Source organism: Macaca nemestrina, chromosome 8, assembly GCF_043159975.1.
Source record: "Macaca nemestrina isolate mMacNem1 chromosome 8, mMacNem.hap1, whole genome shotgun sequence".
Lineage (NCBI taxonomy): Eukaryota > Metazoa > Chordata > Mammalia > Primates > Cercopithecidae > Macaca > Macaca nemestrina.
The window spans coordinates 55,545,286-55,568,345 of NC_092132.1; the positions used below are offsets into that span (position 1 = coordinate 55,545,286).

The 23,060-nt window shown below is 35.8% G+C and overlaps 1 protein-coding gene and 1 long non-coding RNA gene across 7 annotated transcripts in view; one reads left to right on the top strand and one right to left on the bottom strand.

The window, feature by feature from the left end:
• Positions 1 to 1,920: 1,920 nt before the first annotated feature.
• LOC105497286 (receptor interacting serine/threonine kinase 2) overlaps positions 1,921 to 23,060 on the bottom strand; it is a 37,174-nt gene continuing 16,034 nt past the window's right edge. The window contains exons 5-11 of the mRNA XM_011768294.3: positions 21,252 to 21,301; positions 20,214 to 20,375; positions 12,851 to 12,936; positions 8,878 to 8,967; positions 6,344 to 6,437; positions 3,497 to 3,658; positions 1,921 to 2,919 (exon numbers count right to left, since the gene is read on the bottom strand). Of these exons, the coding sequence (XP_011766596.1) occupies positions 2,582 to 2,919; positions 3,497 to 3,658; positions 6,344 to 6,437; positions 8,878 to 8,967; positions 12,851 to 12,936; positions 20,214 to 20,375; positions 21,252 to 21,301 (982 nt within the window). The 3' untranslated portion in view covers positions 1,921 to 2,581. The remainder of the gene's footprint in view (positions 2,920 to 3,496; positions 3,659 to 6,343; positions 6,438 to 8,877; positions 8,968 to 12,850; positions 12,937 to 20,213; positions 20,376 to 21,251; positions 21,302 to 23,060) is intronic.
• LOC105497285 (uncharacterized) overlaps positions 2,579 to 23,060 on the top strand; it is a 29,978-nt gene continuing 9,496 nt past the window's right edge. For 2 of the 6 annotated variants that reach the window (XR_011606386.1, XR_011606390.1), the window contains exons 1-3: positions 2,818 to 2,951; positions 3,304 to 3,374; positions 3,512 to 3,744. This is a non-coding gene — a long non-coding RNA (uncharacterized lncRNA). Of the gene's footprint in view, positions 2,645 to 2,817; positions 2,952 to 3,303; positions 3,375 to 3,511; positions 3,745 to 5,535; positions 6,348 to 6,566; positions 6,643 to 9,798; positions 11,435 to 23,060 lie in introns of those variants that run through there. The other 4 variants (XR_011606389.1, XR_011606388.1, XR_011606387.1 and 1 more) reach the window with 4 other exon arrangements.

Genomic DNA, 23,060 nt, shown 5'->3' on the forward strand with positions numbered 1-23,060 from the left:
CAACTTTACCATGAGTAAAAATCGCTTGGAGAGTTTGTTAAAACAGATTCCTAGACCTCACCCCCAGAGATTGATTCAGTCGGTCTGAGATAGGAGTCATGAAGTTTCATTTCTAACATGCTACGGGTGATGCTAAATGTAGCCAGTCTGTGGACTGTACTTCTGGGTAGCACTGTCTTAAAATCCACTGCAAGGAATGACACCTCTAGCATTATCTAATACTAGCTAGTTAAAAAATAAATTACTAGGTCCCTTCCTGGAGCGACTGAATTTTAATCTGTCATTTTCTTACTACTTCTATGATTGTTGGCACATTCACGTCCTATCTGCATTATAATTTACTTAATAGTACTTAAATTGTCTTTATTTAAATATTATGAAATAAAACTTTAGTAAAAACAGAAAACTATTACTTGTCATATGTAGAAGTATAAATTTCAAATAGAATGTAATAAAAAACCCATAAAATTCTTGCTAATATTGTTTCTGAAGTTCTGAGCCTAAAGCCTATTCTCATTTTGTTAACAAGAGGGATAAAAAGATGTTAGCACAAAAATTGAGATATTCTCCTTTATTTAATTATAAGGCTCAAAAAAGAATGGAAAAGAATGTCCTTTACTAAGTGACTCAGATGCCATTTTGTGGTAAGCCTACATATGACCTAAAATAATCCCACTTACTACTAGCTGTGCTTGCACTACATTTTGGGAAATAAGATTTAAAGGAAACATCTCCCCTTCTCTGTTTTTTCATTCCATTACACTATTCATTAAAGAGTTATTCAGAAAGTGCCTACTCTATGCCAGACCCTGTTGTACACTAACTAGTCATACTCAGCATAATCTGTCTCATCTTCCCCTAAGTAGCAGTTACTAAATAGGGGTTATAATAAAAACCAACTGCTGAGATTGTAACAATCCCGTGAAGAGATGATGAGAGCTCATTGCAGATTCATCTTAATCCCTGACATCTTCTTATTAACATGTTATTATTTATGCAGAAAAAGTTTGCATAGCTGTGATGATGGATGACTACACGTGTGTCTTCCATACAGTAAAGTGTGGGAGAAAGTGGCTATAAGCACATAGCCATAAAGCACACAGACTATGAGTTTTTAGATCTTTGCAGAGAATAAAAAACAGGGCAAAGTTCATTTTATCAATCCAGATATACCTCATGAAATCAGTATAAAAGTCAATTTGAGGCCATCGATATTCAAAATAATTTCTTTTTAGAGTATGTATAGAGAAAAGGGAAAGCTTGTAAAAGAATTTTTATCTCTATTTTTTACTTCACAAATAAAATTTGTATCTTAATGCTTTTTAAAATTTAATAGATAACTCATGTGTTCAGTTTTCATTTAATTTCCAAATATGGAAATTAATAGATTTCCATATTTCTGAAAGGCACAGTAAGAGCTACAAGTTAATGTCAAGCGCTAAAATGTAGATTAAAATACTTATATTTCTAATAAAATATTTAATTGCCTCAATGCCATCTAATTTCTTTTATTCAAACTTTTTTCAGGTTTGGGTCTGTTGCTTCTTGAAAGTTCATCTTTTCAAATTTACTCTGTATCTCACTTTCTGCTGACTTTGCTATGCGGTTTCAGATAACGGCTATTATTCCTTGTAAGTTCTCATATAGTAATATAACCCATTAACCAAAAAAGTGCTCACACTGTACTTTTATTGTTTGGGCTAAATTTGATACGGACAAGTTAAGAAAATAAAAACAGTGTGGGTATTAGGCAGCAAGTAAAAAGAGTAAGTTAGAGCCATATCTGATCTGGAAGGCTGTACTATTAAATGCAAAAAGCAGGTTGCAGTATGATGTATTATTATAATAATAATATGCAGAAAAGATCCTTTCCCAAATGAGCATATGTTCTAAATATAAGCAGGAAGAAAGGGACAGAAGGATAAACATCAGGCTGTTAACTTTATTTAGCTTGGTTGTTGGTGACAGTAGGGAAGGCTGAGGTTAAAAATGGAGACAGACAGCCGGTATTAATATATTTATTTTTTCTTTATATTGTATTGTTTTACCTTTGAAATATCTTTTTTAAAGGGAATTTATAAATAAAACTTTAAAATGTAATCCTATTAATGGAGTTTTAAATTAATAAGCCTTTGTAGAGCAATTAAGCCTGGGATTTTAGGGCAGAGATTCTGTACTGTTTCTGGTGGGTAAAACGGTATATACTTCATAAAATCAAATTGCATCTTAGACGAGTAACAAATAATCCACGAAGAACATGAATGTGAAAATGGCTTCTATCAGAAATACATCATACCTTAAGGCACTGTTATGAAAAAGAATAATAATTATTACCCTTTAAAAGTGGTTTCTGTTAACAAGAGACATAAAAAATTGAACTATGTAGCAAAATTCAAACTTTTTACTTGTATTAATTAATAAAAAATACTGCAGTGTCATGGAGGGAGACTAATATTTACCCAAAGAAGAACTTTCAATAAAGCTTTTAATACTCACGGATTTTATATTAAAAAAAAAGTCAAAGCAACAGAGATATAAATATCCTTTTATAAAACGACTTTTCTTCTTGAAAAACAGTCACTTACACGCTTTTATTTTGAAGTAAATTTAAAGATGGTGATCTAGAAACCACAAGTATTTCCGGGTAAGGCTGAAGACCCATTTGTTTATTATCTTTCAACTTTTGAACTATAACTTTGGCAAATTCTTCTCCTTGGATGTCAGTAGTGTCTAGTAATTGTCTGACTTTTGAGGTCCTTGTAGGCTTGGTACTAATAAGTTCATAGTCCTCTTTCATGATCAAGTCCCTGGACAGAAGGGCATCTAGCGACTGGTTAAGGCAGGCTTCTGTCATTTGGTTCACAATGTCTTCCCTTTTGCTCTGGATCCACTGCTGGGCGATACCAGGCTGCAGACGTTCTGAAAAAGAGCAAGGAATGAATATTTAAAAGGTGAGGACAGATACATAGCAATAAGTAAAATTCCATGAAAAATCAATAAAGCATAAAACCTAATTTTCCTATGATTGTGCCAATATGGAACACCAGTATTTGGGGTAATGCTATCATTTTTCAGGAAACACTCAGAGATTTGGGCTATCTCCCCCTCACTCCCCAGAAAAGGCACTGCCTTTTTATATGGTATAAATCTTGGGGCAAAAACCACTTTATGTCGTCATTCCCATCTTCTAGGATTTGTTCAGTTTTGTTTAATGTCCATTTTGTTTCAAATATAAAAGATACCTGCAAATTTGTTAATTAGTAATATGTTAATACCTCCTCTTAGTACTGCCTCCCTATTTAGATGTTCACAGAACACCATGTGGGCCATGTCATCATTCCCATCTCCTGGGATTTGTTTTCCTACTTAAGAAGGTATGTATTTATCATATTGAGGAAATAAAGACAAATAAATCTCACTGTATGGTAAACCCACTGAACATAAATATGTAAGCTAAATGGCATCACTTACAAGGTGTTTCACAGTAAATATTTACCTGAGTTTCCTGCAGTTGAGAGTGGATTTATTGTTGCTGAAGAGCATGGAGTGGTCTTGTGATCACAGAATGCAGCCCTTTGAGACGCAGAAATGGTGCTGTCCCAACTGTGATTTCCAGGACAGCGATGCAGCATCATAAAAGAACAGTGTTGAGTTTTTCCTACAAAATACAACATCTTCATTAGAGGTGGAATACGCCTTACAAGTTCCTATTGGCTAACATGTCAACATCTGAGCAGACAGAAGGTAGGCTCCAATGTCTTTAGTTTCCACTAATATTAAGGCTAGTTCAGAAACCTAATTCTGCAAGTAGATATTTCTTAAAACAAAAAAGGGTTTATATGGAATGCTTTCACTACAATTTCTGTCAGCAATTGTCTGTCCTATGTAAATTATAAATCATAGAATTTTACTTCTTCACAAAGTCCCATATTTTTCCTGTGTCGTCTTACTCCTTCTGAAGTTTAAGTATGTTCTCTAAATCTATATATGATGTCTGTCTTTCTACTTTCTCTTCTGGGAATCCCACTCAGCCTCAGGGACTTAATCATCCCCTCTATTCCCCAATCCACACAATTACATTTTCTGTCTTCATTGAACTTTTGCCTTATATATTCTTTCTTTTCCTTCCTCCCTTCCTTCCCTCCCTCCCTCCCTCCCTCCTTCCTTCCTTCCCTCCCTCCCTCCCTCCCTCCTTCCTTCCTTCCTTCCTTCCCTCCTTCCTTCCATCCCTCCCTCCCTCCCTCCCTCCCCCCCCCCATTTTTTATTTTTTGGAGTTTGTCACCCAGGCTGGAGTGCAATGGTTGCGATCTCAGCTCACTGCAACCTCCACCTCCCAGGTTCAAGAGATTCTCCTGCCTCAGCCTCTCAAGTAGCTGGGATTACAGTTCCATGCTACCACAACTGGCTAATTTCTGTATTTTTAGTAGAGATGGGATTTCACCATGTTGGCCAGGCTGGTCTCGAACTCCTGACCTCAGGTGATCCGCCTGTCTCAGCCTACCAAAGTTCTAGGATTACAGTTGTGAGCCAACACACCCAGCTGTGAACCTTAATCTTATATTTTCAAAAGCCCTCTGGACATCAACCCTTTGTGTGCTCCTAGTACCTCAAATTAAAAACAAAAAACAAAAAACATTGAAAGTGTAATGTTTCTTAACTCTAAAACTTGTTTTAACTTCTTCTTCTTCTTTTTTTTTAATTGAGACAGAGTCTTGCTCTGTCACTCAGGCTGGAGTGCAGTGGCGCAATCTCAGCTCAGTGCAACCCCTGCCTCCTGGGTTCAAGCATTTCTTGTGCCTCAGCCTCCCGAGGAGCTGGGATTACAGGTGTGCACCATCATACCCACTAATTTTTTTGTATTTTTAGTAGAGATGGGGTTTTGCCATGTTGGCCAGGCTGGTCTTGAACTCCTGGCCTCAAGTGATTTGCCCACCTTGGCCTTGCAAAATTCTGGGATTACATGTGTGAGCCACCGCACGCAACCTGTTTTAACTTCTATTTCTTTTAATGGCACCAACATTCTCCCAGTCCCTAGGCTTAACAATTTATTTGGCTTTACCGCTTTTTTCTCTCATCGCTCCTATAAGTGAAAAGTTACAAAGTCCTATCATCTAGTTGTCTATAACATCTCATATACCACTCCTCCTTTCTTTCACTCTATCGGTTCTTAATAATCTCTCATGGGTACTACAGTAATAGTCTCCTAACTGATCTCGCCATCTCAAGTTTCCTTTTCCTTTCAAAATATCCTACACATTCCAGCCAGAATGAATCTTCCCAAAGTAAAAAATTTTATGTCACTGCCTTGCTCAAAAAATTGCAATAGTTGCTTCCTACTCAAGTAAAAAAGTCCAAATAGTTTAGCTGAAGGTTAGAATTCCTGATGATATGACTCCAATCTACTTAGCTTTTATCTTCTTTCATTCATCTTCTTTACTAGCTAAACCAAATTACTCACTGTTCTCTGTATGTTCTTGCTTCTGTACCTGTATGTTGTTCCTTTTCCCTGGAATTCCTATCCTTTGTTATTACAGATCCAGCCTTCAGCCAGAAATAATTTCATGATGACAACATGGTACAGTAGAGTGACACGATAATATTTATCAAAAGTCTGAGATGTGCCAGCTACTAGCTATGTGATCCAGAGTCCTTAAATCTGTAAAATGAGGACATTTCTCTCACAAAGTTGTTGTGCAAGTCCTTTGTACAGTGTTACTCTTCCCATACTACCATAGCTCTAGATCTATGTCTCTCTTATATCACTTTCCATCTCATATAATAGTTATTTAGAAACACTTCTTTTTCTTATAAGAGATTTTTTTTGTGGACATTTTCTGGCAGTGTCTAACATAATGCCTTTTTTTAAAAGTTTATTTTTTGACATAGAGTCTTACTCTGTCACCCAGGATGGAGTGCGGTGGTGCAATCTCGGCTCACTGCAACCTCCCTCCCGGGTTCAAGCAATCTTTCCGTGTCAGCCTCCGAAGTAGCTGAGACTATGGGTACCCACCACTATGATTGGCTAATTTTTGTATTTTTAGTAGAGATGGGATTTTGGTCTCGAACTCCTGACCTCAGGTGATCTGCCCACCTTGGCCACCCAACATGCTGGGATTATAGGTGTGAACCACTGCGCCTGGCCAAACATAATGCCTTAAAACTTAAATGTATTTGTTGAATATCACACTACTATTTTTTCATATCTTTAGACTCTGTCACTTTAAAACATGAGTTATAAATGCAAATTAAAGTTCCATAGAAATCATGACTGCTTGCCAGAAATATGATCTTGAAAGAAAATGGAAGACTTGCAAGTAAATAATGATTGGAAAATTTACATACTAGATAAAAAATCATTGTCTTGAGGAACTGGCAGGGACCTTGAAGTTTCATGAGAACCACTATTTTCATGGAGCTGAGAGGATCCACATGATTCCTAAAGTAAATAGAAAATAAAGGGTTTAGGTTAATAAAAATTATAGAGCTTTAATTTCTAAATAGTTCTTGTTTGTGGCTTATCACAAATGAAGATAAAAACTACTAATTTTTTTTTTTTTTGAGGCAGGGTCTCACTCTGTTGCCCAGTCTGGAGTGCAGTGGCACAACCTAGGCTTACTGCAGCCCTGCCCTCCTGAACTCAGGTGAACCTCCCATCTTAGCCTCCTGAATAGCTGGGATTATAGGTACACACCACCACACCACGCTAAATTTTGTATTCTTTGTAGAAATGGGGTTTTGCTACGTTGCCCAGGTTGGTCTCAAACTCCTGCAATCAAGTGATCCACCAGCCTTGGCCACATAAAGTGCTGGGATTACAGGTGTGAGCCATTGTGCCCAGCCTACAAAAGTACTAAAAATTATACTTTACAAAATTAAAGAAACACATACATCTATAAAATAACCAACAAAGATAAACTTATTTTCTTAATTAACACAAATGGGGGAAATAGGGGAATAATGTGACATCAGAATAATTATTTTTTTCAGTATTTTCTACATGATCTCAGAGGCTGTGGCCAGTAACTAGAATAGTGAATGAGAAATTTGGTATCTGCAAGTCTGGTCTCCTACAGATTTAGAAATGCCTGTTCTCAGCACCTCAGGTTCCTTCCACATGGAGGCACAGGAAGCCATGGAAAAAGTAATGGAGAACTCTACTCCTAGCTCTGTCATGGAATTACTAGCTAACTTTCAGTAAGGCATTTAAACTCTCTGGCTCTCAGGTTTTTGGCTGTATTATCCGCACTGTCTATTTAAAAATATGCACGAATGGGCTCAAGGATGAAATGAAATACTGTACATCAAGTGATTAAAAAAGTGATGTACTATTTTTAAGGTTAGTTTTGAAGATACTACAGGTTGAGTATCCCTTATCTGAAATGCTTGGAACCAGATGTGTTTGGAATTTTGGACTTTTTTTCAGATTTTGGAATATTTGTATATATATAATGAGATATCTTGGGGATGGGACTCAAGTCTAAATATAAAATTCATTTATGTTTCATATATACATTATACACACAGCCTGAAGGTAACTTAATTCAATATTTTAAAATAATTTTGTGCCTGAAACAAAGTTTTTTTTTTTGAGATGGAGTCACCCAGGGTGGACTGCAGTGGTGCAATCTTGGCTCGCTCAAATAATTCTCCTGCCTCAACCCCCCGAGTAGCTGGGATTACAGGCATGGGCCACCATGCCCAGTATGTTTAGTAGAGATGGGGTTTTGCCATGTTGGCCAGCTGGTCTCGAACTCCTGACCTCAAGTGATCCACCCACCTTGGCCTCCCAAAGTTTTGGGATTACAGACTTGAGCCACTGTGCCCACCTGTGAAACAGTGTTTTGACTGCAACCCATCATATGAGGTCAGATGTTACTATGGTTTGATATGGTTTATTTGTCCCCACTAAATCTCATGTTGAAATTTGATCCCCAATGTGGTGGTGTTCGGAGGTGAGGCTCAATGGGAGGTGTTTGGGTCATGGGGGAAGATCCTTCATGAATAGCTTGGTGCCATTCTATAAGTGGTGAATGGATTCCTGAGAGAGCAAGCTGTTAAAGACCCTGACTTCCTCATTTTCACTCTCCTGCATCCTGTCTCACCATGTGATTTCTCTGCATAGCTTGCTTCCCTTCTACTTTCCAACATGAGTGCAAATAGCCTAAGGCCCTCATCAGATTCAGCTGCCCAATCCCGAACTTTCTGGCTACCAGAATTGTGAGCCAAATAAACCTCTTTTCTTTATAAATTACCTAGTCTCAGGTATTTCGTTATAGCAACACTAAACAGACTAACACAAGTGTGGAATTTTCCACTTGCGGCATCATGTTGGTCTTCAAAGTTTTGGATTGTAGAGCACTTTGGATTTTTGGATTAGGGATGCTCAATCTATGTTACTTTTCTGATTCTGTAAAATGAACATACATATACATTCTTAAAAGAAATTACTAATTCAGACTAATAAAAGTCTGACTGAATGCTACTAAATAAATCTTTCTTCTTGGGCAGCAATGTTAGCCTCTCATTAATTATGATAAGAGGTAAGAACAAAGTAGCATAAATATAGTGTTAAAACTGTAATCAATGATTTACCTACATACTACCCTGGGACGTCATTTATTGTATAAACCAATGACAGCGACAGAACTCAATGCCAAACAAAAAAGCAATAATTGTGATTTGATGGGATGAAAAATGAACTGAGAATCAGTAGAGCTGGGTTTCAAGTTGGAGATTGCCATGAGCTACCAAACAAATCCTAAAAGCTACCTGGGCTTTAGTTTTCCTTCTATAAAAGCACGGCTTAGACCAAATGATTTTTTCAAATTCTTCTCACATTTTGAGTTTAATGTAACTTTTTTTTTTTTTTTTTTTACCTCTTGTGGACCATGATTTACAGGTATGTTTAGAGATAATTCCATTTTCTTCTTGTCACATAGGTGAGTGGTACTTGAAACACTCTGTAACTGGAATGAATACATAAATGCATATACACTTTAACTGGAGGTGATTAGGAAATTATAGAAGTAAAATACAATGTAATTAACACATTTTATACGTTTGTGCAAAATACATGGCAAGAAAATATAAAGAGTTGGGAATATAACATATAACTGAAGGAAGAGACAGTGTAGAACAAGGGAAATAACTTTAGAAACACAGACTTTGAATCTTACCTAATATTAATTGGTTACCTTCTCTCAGTGTCTCAGAGCTTCATCCTTAAAATCTAATAATACCTACATGCAGGATGGTTCTAGAGATTGAGCTTATAAATACGAAATAACTGGTATAAACTAGGTACTTAATAAATTTTTGGGAGTGTGATTATATGTCTATCTATAATAAAGTATTTACCACATTTTAGGCACTGTGCCTGTAAGTATTATTATTTTCATTTTATAGTTAAGAGATTGAGGCTTAGACTAAGTAAAGGAGGTAGAGTGTCAATAATGGAATGGCAGGGCCATGGAGCCAATCAGATGTGATTTAGATTCCCACATCTGTTTGATGTGGGACATTAGATTTAATCTCAGTTTACTTATCTGTACACTGGAGATAAAAATACCTATTTTGAAGGATTACTGTAAGGAAAATGAAAAGTAATATATGCAAAAAGGCCCTAACATTACTTGTAAGCATTCAATAAATGGTAGCTGCTGAGTAGATGATTTACTTAAATACTATTCTTTTGTGTTAAAATTAAGTGATTTATTCCTGTCTATATAAGCTAGACTTGGATTAGTTTCCATCACTATTCAGTGATTTAAAAACCTATCAATCATTTTCTTCCCCAGACCATCATAATGCCAACTATTCTTCAGAATTTGGAAACTGGTGAATTCACACCCAGCCATCCATTATGCACATTTATGACTGCATGCTCCATTTACATGGCTAAGGAACTTCAGGAGGAAATTACTCCTATTCATCTGTGTATATAATGTACCTAGCACAGGGCTTTATACACAGCAGTTCAAAAAACATCTATAAATATACTGTTATATGACCCTTTAAAATGAGTTTTTGGTTTTGTCTCTGTTATGTAAGGTTTTTCTGTGCTTATAAAATTTGCCAAAACATTTCTGATAATGCAATATCCTTGAATTAGTAACACTTTTTCATAAATGATCAGTTATGATAATTCAAATTACTTGTGAACTAGTGAATCAGTCCCTAAGAAGAAATGAGTTGAAAAAAACCTATTTTTGTTCAGTGTTTATTATTCAAGATATAGAAGCCAATTACCTAGGAAAACATAAATTATGGGAGCTGCTTCCAAGAGCTGAAAAAATGTAGGAAACTCAAAACAAATTTCCCTACTAATCTTGGCTTTCAGAAATTTGTTTTCTTAAGAGACAGGGTCTTGGTATGTTGCCCAGGTTGGACTGGAACTCCTGGGCTCAAGCGATCCTCCTGCTTCAGCTTTCAGAGTAACTGGGACTATAGGCATGTACCATCACACCTAGCTCAGAAATTTCTTTATGAAGAATCTTATTTAATTTGTGTTCCACTGTTGGCCCTGACATTAGCTTACTGTGTGAGGTGTACATAAGTGACTAACTTCCCTATACGGTAGTCCCCATCTTATCTTGGTTTCACTTTTCACAGTTTCTATTACCCTGCTCAACTGTGGTTTCGAAATATTAAATGTAAAATTCTAGAAATAAACAACTCATAAGTTTTAAATCACATTCAGTTCTAAGTAGTATGATGAAACATCATACCCTACAGCTCCATTCCACCCAGGATGTGAATCATCCCTTTGTCCAGCATATCCATGCTGTATAAGCTACCACCCTGTCAGTATCAGAACAACTGTCAGGATCACAGTGCTTGTACTCAAGGAACTCTTTTTTTTTTGAGACAGGGTCTCACTCTGTCACCCTGGCTGGAGTGCCAGCTCACTATAGCCTCTGCCTCCTGGGTTCAAGTGATCCTCCTTTCTCAGCCCTGAGTAGCTAGGACTACAGGCATGTGCCACCACACCCAGCTTTTTTTTTTTTTTTTGTATTTTTTGTAGAGATGGGGTTTTGCCACACTGCCTAGGCTGGTCAAGTAACTCATTACTAATTAATCAACTCTTAGTACTAATGGCCCAAAGTGCAAGAATAGTGATGCTGGAATATTGTTAGAATTGTTCTATTTTATTGTCAGTTATTGTTAATGTATTACTGTGCCTATCTTATAAATTAAACCTTATCATAGGTATATATGTATAGGAAAAGTATATATGTCTATGTCATAGGTATGTATGTACAGTATACATAGGGTTCAGTGTTACCCATGGTTTCAGGCATTTACTGGGGTCTTGGAATGTATCTCCTATGGATAAGGGAAGACTATTATACCTTAGTTATCTCATCTATAAAAATCAGATGATATTCTTGCCCTATAAGTATCACAGAATCGATACAAGATTTTTTTTTTTTTTTAAAGAACAATCCTAAGTGGAAAAAATATGGCAACTTAAAAAGTAGCTGAGTGTGGTAGCCCATGCCTGTAGTTTCAAGCTACTGGAGACGCTGAGGTAGGAGGATTGCTTGAGCCCAGCACTTCGAGGTTGCAGTGAGCTATGATCCTGTCACAGCACTCCAGCCTGGGTTACAGAGGGACACCCCATCTTTACAAACTAAAAAAAATTTTTGACTCTATTAAGGAATAGAGAAATTGGTATCCTCTGGAAAACACTACCTACTCAGAAGTGGTGGAGCCAGTGACAAGTTATTAAAAGAACGAAAACACAGTTCCTCTTTAGTTCCTTCCTTTATGCATTTCCCTTTGAAACCAAGGGTTATGTCACTAGATCCAGCAAGCCACAAGGGGCAAGCAATATCACTTGGTTATAAAAATTGTAGATTTTGCTTGTTCATACCCCACGAGTTTGGCTAACGGCTGGTTTTTATATTGTATATTAACTACAATTTAATGAAACCCACATCTCCTAACAAACCACAGTTCGTTAGGGCAAAGTAAGCATAGTTTAGCACTTGCCTTAATGAACCGTGGTTGCTTTGCTTTTTAAACAATTTTGAGTAATATTGAAAAAAAAAAAAAACAACCCTGCAGTAATAGTCCCTTCAATTGTTCCGACCCACAAGAATCAGAGTGAGTAAATAACACAGCTCTCCCAGGTAATTCATATCAACTGTTACTGCTACGTTGGTCTATAAAACATGAAGTGTTTGAGAGGAAAAATGAAAAAACAAACACACTTTGGTCTCAAATATAATAAAAATTCTACAGTTAAACTTGGCAAGGAATGTCAGAAAAAAATGTGCATTAAATTAAAAGAGAAGTGCGAGAACCCAGACATCTATAATTCTCTAGGCATTACAACTTTAGGAAAATAAATGTACATTAAAAAACAAACAAATGCCTCTAATGGCTCAGTGCATTCATTGTAAACAACTGGCTGTGATTATTCATTTTTAAATTTACGTCTGATATATAAGGGTTCTGGAAATGTCTTTTTTTTTTTTTTTCTTTTTTTACATTTTAAATAAAGGTAGGGTCCTGCTATGTGGCCCAGCTGGTCTCAAACTCCTGGGCTCAAGTGATTCACTCGCCTTGGCCTTCCAAAGTGCTGGGATTACAGGTGTGAGTCACCACGCCTGGTCCTGGAAATGTCTTTAAAATCTGAAGGTGGCCATTTGAATGAAATAGAAAAGCTTTTGGTGACAAAGGAAAAGTAGTATTGATAGTCTCTGGTAAATTTTCTCACTCCAAAACTGTAGCTTATATCTGTGAAAAGTATATATATTAAAAACTACACTTAACTAAAAAACTCCATGAATAATATATAGTTGTTTAAATTTCTAATTTCCAGCATTCCATTTGGCAATTTACCTTTGTTTTCTTTAGCTGAATAACAGCTTCAAGAAAAGTTATCTCTTCAAATGTTCTCAAAACTGGTTCAAGTTCTATTAAACATTCTACATAAGAGAAAAAAAATATAGGTTGAATTCAGATTGCTTCTAATTATTAAAGTGAAATGCTAACATTTAACGTACAAGGCCTCAAGTCAGTTCTTCCCAAAGTGATGACATTCAGCTGTTTTATGAGCTTTTATTACTGACATAAAGATAGACATAAGCAACAATGGAATAGGGTTGAGAACCTAAAAAAACTGTTTTTGGACAAATGTGCTAAGCCAATTCAATGGGGAAAGGATAGGATAGCCTTTTCAACAAATGATGCGAAAACAGTTGGATATACACCTGGAAACAGATAAATTTAGATACTTATATCACACTACGCATAAAAACTAACTTGAAATGGACCCCACACCTAAATGTAAACATAGGAGAAAATCCTCATGATCTTGGGTTAGGCAGAGTTCTTAGATATGACATCAAAAATGAAATCCGTTAAAAAAACCTAAAAATTGGGCCGGGTGTGGTGGCTCATGCCTGTAAACCCAGTACTTTGGGAGACCGAGGCGGGCAGATCACGAGGTCAGGAGATTGAGACCATCCTGGCTAACACAGTGAAACCCCATCTCTACTAAAAATACAAAAAAATAAAAAAATAAAAAAATAAATTAGCAGGGCATGGTGGCGGGCACCTATAGTCCCAGCTACTCAGAAGGCTGGGGCAGAAGAATGGCGTGAACCCGGGAGGCGGAGCTTGCAGTGAGCCAAGATTGCACCACTGCATTCCAGCCTGGGCAACAGAGCAAGACTCCATCTCAAAAACAAAACAAACAAACAAACAAAAAACCTGAAAACTGGACTTCAAAAAATTTGAACACTTTTGCACTTCAAGACAGTATTAAGAAAAAATAAAAAGATAAGCTGCAATCTTGTACACTATATTTCCATATCATGTATCTGCTAAAGGGTTTGTATCTACAATAAATACAGACCCATGACAATAATAGGAAAAATAGCAAAATTAAAAAACAAGTAAAAGATTTGAATTTCACTAAAGGAGATATACAAATGTCTTCAAGAAGCACATGAAAAGATGCTTAACATCATAAGAAAAGGCACTTTAAAACTGCAATGAGACATCACTCCATACTCACTAAAATATAATTAAAAAGAAAGTAAGAAGTGTTGACAGTGATGTGGAGAAAATGTGGAGAAATTCCCACATTGCTGGTGGGAATAAAGTAGCTACTCTGGAAAACGGTTTGGCAGTTTCTTAAAAATTAAAGATAAATTTATCATGTAGCCCAGCAATTCTACTCACAGATAATTAACCAAGAGAAATGAAAACATATGTTCACAGACTTTTATGTGAACAGTCATAGCAACATTATTCACATAGGCAACAAGTAGAAACAATCAAAATGTTCATCAACTGGCTAATGGATCAACAAAATGTGATACATCCATACGATGAAGTATTATTCAACAATAAATTACCGAACTATGATTCATGCTGAAACCTGGATGAACTTGAAAAACATTATGCTAAGTGTGAAAAGAGCCAGATGCAAAAGGACCACACATTGTTATCATTCCATTTATATGAAATATCCAGAAAAAGCAAATCTACAAAGACAGAGAATAGATTACTGGTTACGTAGGGTTAGTGATGAGAACAGGCAGTGACTGTAAATAGTTATGAGGGATTTTGTGGGGGTTGATGGAAATACTTTAAAATTGGATTATAGTAATGGCTGCAAACTAAAATTATTAATACTAAAAAGTCAATGAATGTATACTTAGAATAGATAAATTTTAAGGTAAGTAAACTATACTTTGATAGGCTTTTGAAAAACAGAATATTTATGATTCCTCTCTGCTACTGTGTTACTTCGCCATTTAATATGTACATTAATTGAACAGTTAAATCCATTTTCAGAATGTATATTCTCTAGTCACTTTTTCAACAACGGTTTACTGATCTTCCTCCTTTCCTTAATTCAGTTAACCTATATTTTTTTTAAAAAAGGAAAAATATAGCTTGCTTTTAGTTTTTCAAGCTTCCTTTATTTTTTTACCAAAATTTCTTTCATTGTGAACTTTTCATTTCTTTTCAGTAGGTTTATCCAAAAGTAGGCATCTTGTGCTTACTCTGGTATCTAGAAATCCCTTTGTAATTTCTTGTTCTTCCATTTGGTCGTATTGACAGAATTTCTTTATTGAATACACTTAAACTTTCCCTATTATTGATTTTTTATTCTTCCTTTCCCTTTCAGGTTCCCAGAACTTGCTTTTCACCATTCCAATATACACCAGAGCCTTAAAATAAAACTGACGGGCTGTATAGGGCAGTAGTGTGTTTATAAATCAATGACGGTACCTTCCCACTGAAAATAGGAAGCTGTCATCCTAGGAAAAAAAAGTTGTGCTTCCATTTAAAAACAAAGTCCAAAACCTAACAATAACAACAAAACCAGTAGCATCCCAAAGGCTATAAATGAAAAATGTCTAAGGCAGACAACAGTACTTTGTAAGAAATGTGATAAATTAAATACACACACACACACACACACACACACACACTCACACCGTACTGTCAGATATAAGGCTGGATATGTTTATAGGCAATATTAGTTAGACAGTCTAAAAATAAACTGAGTTCTCATTACTAAAAAAAGCAATGCATTGTATTTTTCATTCAATACTTATATCCATTGTTCATCAGTATTGTATTTACAAATCAAAATTTGCTAAGGTAATGGGTTCATATTTTATCTTTCTTTCTTTCCAGAGCTATGAGGAAGGGTACATATCTCTGTTGTCCTCTCTTTGCCATTTCCAAATAGTAATTTCTTCTTTCTGTGAAAATTCTAGATCCTCTAAAGTTCATGCCATTGGGCAACACTTCTCTGCAAACTTCTGCTTTTCTCCTATGCTCATTGAAGATTTTGGCTTTTGGCTTACTGACTTATCCACGCTGTACTGATCAGTGCTCCACTGAATACTTGAGAGGAACCCTCTGCAAATCTCTGGGGCTCTTCCTCTGTGTACCTTTTCCCTTCCGGTGCGATGTCCTATGAAGTCTATCTGCCTTGGTCTACCCACACTGTCATCCCTGTCTCCTAGACCCTGAGTGTCAGCTGGGTTCCACCTCAGTTTCCTCTCCCCATGCTGCATCTAGAAACTCTCAAGGCAGGAAGCTGGGCAATCGGAAGGCTGACTTCATTTGTTTCCCGTCCATCAGAGATTGCTGTTCTTTGTTTCCTGGTATTTAGTGTCTTAAAAACCACTCTTTCACATATTTTGTCTAGGTTTTTTGGTTGTTTCAGGCAGGAGGGCAAATTGGCCCCTGTTACTCCATCTTGACCAGAAGTGGGGTCACTAGTTTCTCTAGATTAACGGCCCAAACTAAACACTAAATACTACTTCTCAGCAATCCTATTTTGCTTCCCAAATACATCTACTGTTCTCATAGATAAGTGGTTCTTAAAGTGTGGCCTAGGGACCCCTGGGGGTGGGGGGGTGGTTCTGAGGGTTCATGAAGTCAAAACTATATTCAAAGTAACTAGTACTAAGACATTATTTTCCCTGTTTACTGTCATCCCCAAACGAGTATATAGTACATTTATCCAGAGGCCCATAAGTAAGGTGTGATAAGAACACTGCTTCAACAGACAATGGAATGTGTTGTATATTCCTACATTTTAAAATTCCTTGGTTTTAATTTCTAATACAGTAAATGCTAATAGATATGACCCACATATACAAAAGCTCTTTGAGGTCCTCAATGATTTTGAAGAGTATTGAGATCTAAAAGTTTGAGAATTGCTGTCTTACATGATTATCTTGTACTGCTGGAGGAGACGCTTAAGTCCTTTTCTTCATGTTTCCAACAGGAAGATGACATTTCCAGTTCAATCCTCAGGAAGGAGAAGTATAGGAGGAATTCTTCCATCTTCTTTCTGCCCCTCAGACTTACCTCATTTGTTAATCTTGGAGAAAAACTCAGCATGCTTATCTGGTTCCTTTGCAGTTTTCTCCTTCTTTTAAAAGTCAGCTTGCCTAAAGAATGCATACATTTTCTGCTTCCCTATGTAGAAGCAGGGTGAGGCCTGTGGTGGGCTGGTAAAGCTATCAACTGTAGGGGTAAAATGCTACTAAGCCCATTTGGCTGCAGATCTAAAGGTACATTCTCCAATTAGCTTTATCAGTAATGAAACTGATATTTTGACCACCATCTGTCTTTCTTCCTCATCTTTTTCTTAATATATTCTGAACTTAGAAAGGGAAAGCAGGGGTAAGACCATTGTATTTTATCTTCCCCTTTTCAACCTCTTACATCCCATCCTCCATCTTTCCTTTGAGCTAGCTGATCATCTGCTCTCACACTACACTGAGAAAATAGAAGCCATGAGAGGGAATTCCTTCAGGGTCCTACAACCAGATCTACAAACTTATTGTACTTGTATCCATCTCTCCAACCTCATTTCTCTTACAGTAGAAAAAAGTGTCCATATACTCATACAAATGATAAACAGTATCATTTGCATTCTGAATACCATTTCCTCTACCTCTCCAGCATTCTGTTTCTGATACTCTCTCTCAGCTCTTGCACTGACAATCTCTGACTCTCTACTGGATCATTTAACCATCAAACACATATTCTATTACTGTTTCTTACCTTTCTCCAGGATTTTTTGTTTTTTTTTTTTTTAAAGAAACAGCATTTTGCTTTGTCACCTAGGCTGGAGTGCAAGTGTAGTGGCACGATCATAGCTCACTGCAGCCTCAACATTTTGGGCTCAAGCAATCCTCCTGCCTCAGTCTCCCAAGTAGCTGGGATTACAGGCAATGCACCATGTCTGGCTAATTTTTTAATTTTTTTTAGTTGAGACAAGGTCTTGCTGTGCTGCCTAGGCTGGTCTCGAACTCCAGAACTCAAGTAATCCCTCTGCCTTGGTCTCCCAAAGTGCTGGGATTACAGGCATGGGCCACTGTGCCTGGCCATAGGAAAAAATTTTGACCCCATATCATCCTTTAGCTATCACCTCATTTTTTTCTGCTTCTGTTCAGAGCCAAGCATCTTGCTGGAATTGTCCATATTTGGCTTCACTTCTTTCTTTTTTTTTAAAATGTACATCAGTCTTCTGTTTTCATATCTCTATTAAAACTCCATTTGTTTGGATTACTGGTGATGACAATGTTGGAAAATCCTGCTTGTCTCATTTGGCCTCCTGGCAGATTAGACATGTCTGACTATACCCCTCCTTGACTTCCAAGACACAAAGACTATACTCTCTACTGTCCTCTCTTCCTCAGTCTCTTTTTCTTCTTCCTCTTCTCCATTTCTAAGTGCTGGAATGCCTCAGAGCTCTACTATGGGTCCCTCTTTGCTATCTACATTACCTTCTTAGATGAACCAGTCCAGACTACCAATATGTTAGTGATGTTCAATTTTATATTAGGATCCTGGACTCTTCCTGGAACAACAGATTCATGTATTGTTGTAGTAGTAGCAACAGTAATTATGACTGTTTCTACTTGCTGGCTGTTATAAACAATGCTCCTATCACTAATCACATACAAGTCTCTGTGTGAACACATGTTTTCATTTATCTTGGGTTACCTGTTAGTGGATTGCTTGGTTGTATGGTAAATTTATCTTTCATTTTTAAGAAACTGCCAAACTGTTTTCCAAAGAGGCAGTATCACTTTATATTCCCACTAACAATGTATAAGGATTTTGGTTTTGCCACATCACTGTCAACACTTGTTATTTTCTGTCTTTAATTATAGCTATTTTTGTGGGTATAAAGTGGTAACTCATTGCAGTTTTAATTTGCATTTCCAAATGACTAATAATATTAAGCATCATTTTATGTGCTTTTTAGCTATTTGTATATCTCCCTTGGTGAAATTCAGATCTTTTACTCATTTTAAAATAGGGCTATCTGTCCTATTATTGACTTGTCAGGGTTTTTTATATATTCCAGAATCAAGCCCTTTAGCAGATACATGTTATGCAAATATGTTCTCCCAATCTGTGGTTCTGCTTTTTTTTTCCTTTTTGGAAATGAGGTCTTGCTATGTTGCCCAGGTTGGAGTGCAGTAGCTTTTCACAGGCACGATCACAGTGCACTATTATGATACATCCTCAAACTCCTGGGCTCAAGTGATCCTCCTGCCTCAGCCTCCTAAGTAACTGGGACTAAAGTCGTGGACACTAAACGCCTGGCTGTCTCTTTTCTCAATAGGACCTTTTGAAGTGTAAAAGTTTCCAATGTTTTCAAAGTCTGATTATAAATTTTTTAATGAATCCTATTTATTTTTGATGTCATATTTAAAGATTCTGCCTAACCCTAGGTCATGAAGATTTTCTCCTACATTTACATTTGGATGTCTGATCCATTCTACTCTGAAATACTATCTTAATTCTGTAACTCTTCTATCTTCAGAATTTCCACCTCAATTAGAAAATTCCTGAAAGTTTCTTTCCTAGCCTCTTTGCTTCTACTTTTGCCTTTCTCCAATCAACTTTCCACAGAGCAGTAAGAATTTCACCTATACTTCTTATCAGATCATGTCACTTCCCTGCAAAACATACTTTAATGGCTTTCCATTCCACTTGGAATAAAAATCTAACCTTTTAATGATGGCCAATAGCCTCTCTCTTACCTCTCCAATATCATCTAATTCCTTTCCTTGCCTACTATATTCTAGCTACACAGGCCTTCTCACTGTTTCTTGAGAATATAAAACTTTTTCTCTTCTAGGCTCAGAGCCTTTATGCTTGCTGTTTTGTTTGGCTGAATACTTTTTCTTCAGCATTTGAATGACTGGCTCTTTTTCAAGCTTCAAATCTCAGCTCAAATGCTCGCTCCTAGAAAAAGGCCTTTGTTTCCCTCCCTTAATTAGTCTATTACCTTGCTTATTTCCTAATAAGACTGTCACAATCTGTGTCTTGCTTATTTATTTGTTTTCACTCTGCCTTCTCAACTAGAATGTGAACTAGCTACAGAAAGTTTGTCTTCTTTACTACTCTGTTCCCAGGGCTTACTCCAGTATATACACAGCGCATGGTAGGGGTTCAAGACATATTTGTTAAATATATGAAGGAAATTGTTACTCCTATCACACAATTTCTCTTTTTTGTTAGGAATTCTCAGTTCTGCTCTAGAAGGAGTTACTCATATATAAATGCTATGATAAGTCGGAAAATAATTTAAACAACTTCTAGCTAGTCATCTAATTTGCACAATTTTTCAAGGAATATTTTATTCACAGTATATTAACTAATTCTGTAATTCAAAGAGTCCATGTTAAAACTATATACTCACTTAAGAAAGATGGTCTTTCATCTGGATTTTGTGCCCATCCACTTTCTATTAGAGAGATCATATGTGCTCGGTGAGGTATATCATATGGCAAACTTTCTTCATTAATAACAGGTCGATGTCCTTGTGACACACTATACATTATCTGCAAAGGATTGGTGACATCTGTCAAAACAAATAGATTGCATTCATTAGAAATATATTACGATTCAGCATATTACTTACATCTAAAACTAACTAAAAGAAAATAAGTGAATATTAAAATTTTAGGAATAATGTCTTATCCCCCTTTCTGTAAAAGGAATATATATATCCCAAACCATTGCCAGACTTGTCTGTTCCTATGGAAGGAGTTTATATCCTCACCTCATTAATTCTGGGCTTGGCCATATGATTGGATTTGGTAAACAGAATATTTGTAAAGCAGAGCTGAGCAAAACCTAGCCGAACTAAGAAGGGCTACAGCAACTAATATTTAATGTGAATGAGAAATAAATGTTTATTTCATAAGCTATGGAGATTCCAAGGTTGTTTTTTGTTACACAACAAGCTGACCTACACAAACCTCAGAATAAAGAAATAAACAATATTTTCAGGGAATAAAAAGGACAGATTAATCTTCAATATTTGCTAGTCTTTATAGAGGGAATAGTAATTAAATTATCATATAAATAATTTTACAGCTAGACTAGAACTTGGAAATAGTAATTTAAAATTCTTACTATGCAAGTGACAAAAATGAGGACTGAAGAGATTTTGTGACTTGATCACAGAGTTAATTACTGTCAGAACAAGAATTAAAATCTGGGTTTTTCTGATCCTTAATCCAGTACATTTTCCAGTATATAGCAGACTCACAACTGGATCCTTAACCCAGTATATTTTGCAGTATGTGATGCATTCACAATTGATAAATTGTCGTTTTAGTGTGTTTTCCACAAAATGAATAAGCAGATTTAAAATAACATGATTTTTAGATAGTTCTGAGAGTGACCTACTAACATGATGTTATTGAGCATAAAAAAGTCAAAACATACTTACCTTCAAAAGGCTGTTTTCTGGATAACACTTCCCATGTGATAACTGCATAGCTGTTTAACATAAGAACATACATGTTATATATTTTAAATGAACTCTATCTAATAAACTAAAATAGCACTACTTTTAAAAGCTGACTGTGAAGATACCATTTTTGAAAGTGATAAGGCAGCAAAGAATTACTGTATACAATGAAGATGACAAATGCTCATCTAGTTTTGAAAGAAAATCAATTTTAAGTTAAAAAATTAGGAAATTACTGTAATAAAAGCTTAACGTTACATGCAAGATTAACTTTTTGTGGATGATTTAATACTAGGATTAATTCTTGAACACTCAGATAAGCTATGCCCTTTAATTAAATGATATTACTTTTCACAAAGAACAAAGAGCAAGAAAAAAATTGTCTCATGGAGCTCTATTCTACTGCCTTTTTTCTGCTCTCAGCACTATCTTCTTTGGTAGTAGAAATATCCTGCCTACAGTTTAACTTCAGATGTCAATTACAGGGTTAAGCTGCATAGAGTTTATAATTAGAATAAATGGTTAAATAGGATATAAGAATTTTGCCACACCCCAACATTAACCATGCATTCAAAATGGACACATAGAATTTATTACTACCAACACCTTTTGTTACAGGGAGAGCGAGGAGTACAGAGGGAATTCCTACCCAAATAAAGGAATAATATTTCCTCATATTTCCCCGACAGAGAATATTGAAATTGAACATAAAGAGAAAATTCACAAAATGAATGACTGATAGATTTAAATTGGCCCATTTTTATAGAATCAAACCAGTTTTCAAGAATTGTTGAGTAGAACATGATCTTTACCTTAGGAAGCTATAAATACATTTCCCCTCCCCTCAGTACATCATTCAAAATAAATTAAAAATATCAGAAAACAAAATATAAAAGGGCAATTTTTTATATTCATACAATGTGAATGTAAAAGACACTATATGAATTGTTTTAGTGCAGCCACTAAAATGGATTGGCTGGCTTTGGATTTAATGAGAAATAACAAAAATTAAAATGCTTTTGAAGAAAAGGAATATGCAATTTAATTTAATATATAGTTTTCTGGTAGAGATATGGCATTTGTTCCTAAAATGATTCATTAACAGGTTATTTATTAAAGATGGTAAAAAGCCATTTAAAGGACTATAAAATGTGTTCACAGCAAATTTAGAGAGTGTGCTTTTGCATTCATTAGTATATTAAAAGAGATAAGAGTAACTTACACATGAGGTGAATGTCCCCATCTCTTAAACCTATGTAAATAATCATCTTCCTTTTATTCTGGTTAAATAACCAGTGTCAAGAACAATGTGTTATGCTTACTACTGCATTATGAGACTATAAGTAATATGCATCGGAAATATGAAAATACGATCAAATCAATTGATTTGTTGTATAAAAAATTCACACATATACAAATATTAGGGATTCTTTAAATAGAAACATCCCCAGTATGATTAAGAGTTGGTCTATTTGTCTAAAAAGACGTATAGATATCAAAAGCTGAAAGGTTGAACAGGTTGAGAAACTTAAAGCTAAAATGCTAGGAACTACTGTTTCCCTCTGCATTTCCAAGTCACATATGATAAAAATCCTTAACTATTATATTATAAATTGATAGGATAAGAAAAGATGCTTTAAAATTTCTTAAAGGATGTAAAAGTTTCTTAAAGCAAATCATTAAATTTCTTTACTTTGAAAAATATTAATCACCATGGCCTCAAGTTTATTTTCACCACAATTATGAGAGAAGAATAAAAATCACAGTTTAAAATGTAGCTTCAAAATT